This window comes from Lampetra planeri, chromosome 74 (genome assembly GCF_965212315.1).
Source record: "Lampetra planeri chromosome 74, kcLamPlan1.2.h2, whole genome shotgun sequence".
In the NCBI taxonomy this organism is placed as follows: Eukaryota; Metazoa; Chordata; class Hyperoartia; order Petromyzontiformes; family Petromyzontidae; genus Lampetra; species Lampetra planeri.
Window position 1 is genome coordinate 786,499 of NC_136179.1, and position 6,000 is coordinate 792,498.

The 6,000-nt window shown below is 42.5% G+C and overlaps 1 protein-coding gene across 3 annotated transcripts in view; it reads left to right on the forward strand.

Annotated features, from left to right (window-relative positions):
* LOC144737789 (uncharacterized) overlaps nucleotides 1-5,734 on the forward strand; it is a 76,922-nt gene extending 71,188 nt beyond the window's left edge. For all 3 annotated transcript variants that reach the window (XM_078620656.1, XM_078620654.1, XM_078620655.1), the window contains one exon: nucleotides 1,086-5,734. In XM_078620656.1, coding sequence (XP_078476782.1) covers nucleotides 1,086-1,334 — 249 coding nt within the window. In that variant the 3' untranslated portion in view covers nucleotides 1,335-5,734. The remainder of the gene's footprint in view (nucleotides 1-1,085) is intronic.
* The last annotated feature ends 266 nt before the right edge of the window (nucleotides 5,735-6,000 follow it).

Here is a 6,000-nt window from a genome sequence, read left to right on the forward strand (position 1 = left end):
TCTTTGTCCCGACAAGAAGGAGCTGTCTTTTTGACATGGAACTAAAGAAAGTTGGAAGGCATCCAATTTCGGATGTCAGTAAGGCAAACTTTATGGATAATATGGTAAACTAATATAATGTGCACTTCTTCAATTGTGGAATAGCAACACATCACGATCTCCACATTGGCATTTAGCTCCTGAACATATTGCCATACGCGATAATAGAATCGGTGAGTTTATGCGTCTCTTGGTTAGTCTATGGCTGAAGATGCTGTACATAAGTCTCTAGGGAGCATCTCTCAATTCCATGGTCTGTGCAAGACATCTATTCAGACTTGCCTTCCCAGAAAATCTACAAGGTAAAAGTAAAATTTAACTTTTCATTTATTTGATTTATTTTAATGTTTATTTACCTTTGTTATGCTATTCGTTGCGAGTGGTTGCACTTTACTTCGCTCAATTAATGTTAGCCGCTGATGTCACGGGTTTCTTTTCTCTTTCCTGTTGCTCCGTGCCCCCTGTATTATTCTCATTCTGTTGTAATATGCACTGATGCCTACTTTATTGAGGGCGATATTGGCATAAGACATAAAGATCGATTGATTGAGAAGAATTGAGCATATTTTGTATTGAGAAAACGCGTCAGTCATAACTCTATTCAAGTTGAAGGGGCGTTGTGAAAACATGGATGTGAGACAGAGGGCAGTGGAAAATAGGAAGGTCTTGCTGAGTCTGGGCTTGAACAGAGGCAGGGAGCGGACAGGCTGTCTTGGGGAAAGGAGTTCCTAACTGTGGGGGTGACCCCACTGCTCAAAGGCAAACCCAGTCATCAATGAAGTCAATGAAGTCACATGCTTATTACCAGCCATGACATTCTTCATGTATGTACGTATGTATGTTGAACCTCTTTCACTCCAAAGCCAAACATGCTATATCTTGTGTGCATTTACATATATATAGTTAGAATTTGCGTCGTATATAACATTTTGTTTTAGGTTTCAGTGGCGCAATCAAATACATGAGAGGCCACAACGAGTTACCGTTGTGCAACGGGTTGTATGGCTACAGTCAATGCCTCACAGTGATGTCCTTCTCTCCCCAAGGGTACTGCGGTGTATGCCGTGCTGGAGCATCGCGGGGACCGTTCGACTGCGGGACAGGAGCCAGCCACCTGCATCTACTCTCTGGCCGGCGCCGCCACAGCCGACCACACCACGAGCCCCGAAGGCTCCTGCCTGTACTCCGTGGTAAACGTGGAGAATACGAGGAGGAAGAAGAAGAAGAGCAAGGAGAAGAGTGAACACGAGGATGCCTCGGGCATCTATTCCCTTGTCAATGCAGACAGTGGGTAGCCCAGCCAAAATGCATTCAGCAGGCAAACAAGACACCACATTCCTCACTCCCAACAGACCCTACACATGATCACATGGCTACATCCGGTCCGAAAGAAGTTCAACATACATACAACATGAAGCACGGGGCACCGATTGACTTAGAGGTCAGAGACTCGGAGTTGGCACCGCTGACATCCTGGGTTTTAATCTGGGTTTCAGCTTTTGGCCTCTGATTAGCAGTGGATGGCACAACAAGGACATAGCAGCTCAACACCGTGTGTGAGGCCTTATAAACGAAAGAATCAGAAATAGAATGCATTTATCCTGGAGAAATCCGATGCAGCTCTTTTTTTTTACAGATTTCCAGTAGGGGTGGATAAGAAAGTTACAACAAACGATATGAAAACACGACAGGAGTGCAAAATATAGACGGGTAACAATCACAAAAAAAGTTAAAATTGCATAAGTACATCTATTCCCAAGCTTGGGCAAGGCAGTAAAACAGCAAAAAAGTCCAAGACCACACAAAGACAACACACAGCATATCATATATTTGTCAATTCGAATGTTATGGATAAACAGGGCCCAATGTAGATTTATTCATGCACCAAGTGACGGGAGATTGGATTTTAAGTAAAGGTCACAATGTTGGGTCCTGTATGGTAGATTCAGTGATAATCAAAGAGCAGAATGATGGCCATCATTCTGGACATGGTCACGGGGCAGCTGGGGTGAATTCTGCTCTCCCCCAAACTTCACTCCCCTCCCCACCCCGTATTGTAATGGCCTTAGTGCGAGCCAGGGCATTCTTCTCCCGTAATGGGGTGATTGTGTGTTGTGGGTGGGTTGCCACACGATTAACTGATGTCTCAGATACACATCTTGAAGAAGTATATGTATATTACTATTAGCCAGACACAGAGGCTTTGAAATAAACATGGGTCTATCATTACAATTTCGCCTTGAGAGTTCCAGGACATATTCCCATGCCGCAAAACTAACATACCTTATGGCTAGCGCGAATTCGCCACACAAACACTACATTGCAATTGTGTGACCCCCCCCCCCCTGGCCACACCATTTATCACCATGCAACCATCAATGCGAGCCTTACATTAGCGACCACTGTGCATACCGAACAAAACAGTATATCCCAACCCACATGCAGCAGCAACACAGGCCAACTCCCCTTCGCCGAGTCACAGGAGCCAGCAGTGACATGGTGCACTTGGCCCCGCTATCAGCTGTGCTTCTTCTCTTCTGGCTTCTACAGCTTGCCACATTCCAGCCTCACTCCTGCCTAGGCCCTCACTGGGTGCTGAAACACAAATACAACCAGCCTAACCTCCGACATTACTTTCCTAACAAACCTCAATCGACACCAATGACAATGTCTAATTCTGCTTAAGGCTCGGGAAGTCTCCCTTGCCCAGAGTCCAGTCCGTTGCTCCTGCCTTCAAGCCCTTCTTCCAATACTGTATGGGATGCTAAGAGATATGCCTGCTTCGCTCTGAGCACTGCCTTTTATACTGCTCAGGGGCACCCAACCCCCATTAATTCCACCTCGACTGCCCTCAAAACCGGTCATACCGCTCATCTCGCTTAGCCAGTTTCAACCTCAATATCCTGACCCATACTCTATATTGTTCACCCTCTCCTGTGGTAGAATGATAGCTTCAACAATTAGCAGGTGCAATCACATGGGAAAACAAGTTTGTTTTCATGTAAACATTTTTTTTTTAGATGTGATCAATATGGGGTTGCAATGTAAATTTTTAATCACTTCGTAAACCCAATTATTTGAATATCTTCGTTTGTTTAATGATGTTATTTTAGTTATTTTTGTATGACTAACGCCAAAGATAATTGCATGGTCACTGAGAAGATTACCTAAGACTGCCACTTTTGAAAATGTACTCGGTAAATGTGAGTAAGATATCAAGTACGGGATGAGCGATCTGAATCTTTTTATATTGGGTCAAGTTGTTGAAGTAACCAGTTGATTTATATTGCCCTGCTTTGTAAAGTTTAATGCATCATGTGATACGTTTAGTCAATTCCAATTTAGGTCCCCTATGATTAATAGTACACATTTTGTAATGGGTGACGTAATTTTATCCAGGAATTATTCTATATTTTATTATTTGATGATATATAGCAACACATCAGAGTAAAATGTTGGTTAGCTGGAGAAGAAAGCATAACCGCGATATATTCAAAAGAGCCTGGGTCGACACAGTAGTAAGTTGTTTGCAAGGTAGGTTATTTTTCACATTTCCTGCCACACCTCCTCCTCTTGATTGTATGTCTTATAGGAATATATATCCTTAAATTTATATTAGACTAGGATTTGTACATGAGGTAAGCGCTGATTCAAACAGACAGAATATATCTGGAAAAAGATTATTGAAGATATTTTTGAATTGTTTAAATGTAGCTATACGGCCTTGAATATTGACATGGACAATACCAAGCCTCTGTTTTTTAAATTTATTGGTGAGTTTCGGTGGGTGATGGACAAGATGTGGCGGTAATTGGACTAGGATTGGTTTCAACACCCGACCTAATCAACAATATAAAATTACGTTTCAGATTTTTTTTCTACAAGAGTGCTGTCCTAAATTGCGTTTCCTAGCATGTAGAGGCATGTCTATGATTAATATGTAAGCCACGGGTAACAGGTGAGATATCTTATGAAACAAACAATATCACGACATGGTAGAATATTGTAGACTGGAGGAAAATAATGAAAAATATGGGAGGTGCCATTGTTTGATAAAGTATAAGGGTGTGTTGTGTATGATGGATGAGGTGACAATGGTAGTGAGTTTGATGGGTTGCCCAAACCCATTCGTTTACAGCTTGGCCTGCTGCAGAGGATGCCATAGCAGCCTCTCTTGCTTCCTATAAGGAAGTTGATGTGTGGCTGAACGACGTCAGCCAAGAGCTTGCAGGGAGCCGATGCTTTGGCCTGCTGATTCTCATTCAGGGGTGTGGGCCCCTGGCCGTACATCAACTAGAATAGAATGCCATAGAAGCGTGTGGAGCTATTCCATTCGTCGTGGGATCTCCCGGAATGTGCAAATCCCAGTAGGTTTGCCTTTTGCTGACTACTTTGCATAGCATTGAAGAAATAGTATGATGCATTCTTCCGACCATTCCAACTGTCTGCGGGTGAAAAAGTGAGCGTTTTACTTGCCAACATGGCACATATCTCCTTCAGAAGCTGGACATAAAAATTACGATCCTGGTCAGTCAGCAATTGCTTGGGGGGAGGCGGGCTTATCCACCACCTACCGATTTACCAATGCCTTTGTGATGGATGTTGCTGTTTGATCTAGGAGAGGTCATGCCATCGACCAATGGGTAAAGTATTCCGCCCCAAGCAGTAAGTAACAATTCCCCCACATAATCGCGGGGAAGGTACCAGAATATATTGGGCAACTCTTTCATTTACTCAATACAGAAATTCATTGCAGATGAACTTTTGGTATTCAAGGGGGCAGTCATGCACAATGTTAGCATGCTGCCACCCAGCAATGGATGTCTGTCAGCATACCCGCTCAATAATATTTAATCTTCAAGACACCAAAAGTTAGTCTACGTGTATAAGCTGCCATGTCCTCTACGCCGCTGACTCGGAAAAAGAACGCATCAATGCTGCGAGATCACATCCCAACACATTAGATCGCCCTCCCAATGATAAACATGTGACAAGTGATGTGCATCGCCCTCCTGGCCCTGATTCAAGTCGGTCTTTGTGTGTCGTAAACTAAAACTATTACAACTAAAATATATATTTTCACACGCAAGGCCCAATGAGCTACATAGCTATTTTTCAGAAGTGACCTGGCCACAAATAATTGCTCAACAAAGTGGCTTATCACGTGAACATTTATAGCAGCTAAATACTAAATGTTTGAGCAAAAAACCATAGGAGCCAGAGAAAAATCCACGTAGCCAATGCAAAAGACAACGTGCAAACTCCAAACATACAGGCGACAGGTACGGGATCAAACCCCTTCTTCATACCAGGCGAGGGTGATAACATATCGCTACCATGGCGCTGTAATACAATAAAATCAGACACGTGATAAAATAATCGATCAGAGATCTGTCCATATATGGAAGAACATAGGCGTGGTGTTGCACGAAGGGGCGAGTCTTTTCCCGTATCCCACACCTCAGATACGTTTATTGTATCGATTATGGTCAGTCGATCCGGAAACCATCTTGAAAATGTCCGTTTTTATCTTAAATTACATTCTGCGGTTCAAAGCGCATACAAAACAACAGTATTGATGTTCGATTTATATGCAAATGTGTATGATAATCTGTTCATATAGTTGTTCAGACTGCTATGTTAAGTCGCTATATAAAAATGTCCTTTGTATTGCTTAGTAAACATTTTCATGCTATTTTCCGATTTTATCATTGACGCGATTCAGTGCATTCCGATGTCCTTCATCTTAAACTTAACTGTGAGTGTCATTTTGTACATTATACTTTATTCAGTGAGTGCTTTAAAGCAGTCTGCATGATGAACCATGTGGACATTTGAGGTAAACCTAATTTCTGGAAGAAAATAAACAAATGAGGGAAGGAAAAAAGTCATGTCACAATTGTATTTATTGGTCAACAAGATCATGACATGCCACAGTAAATGCAAACAATAACAAACACA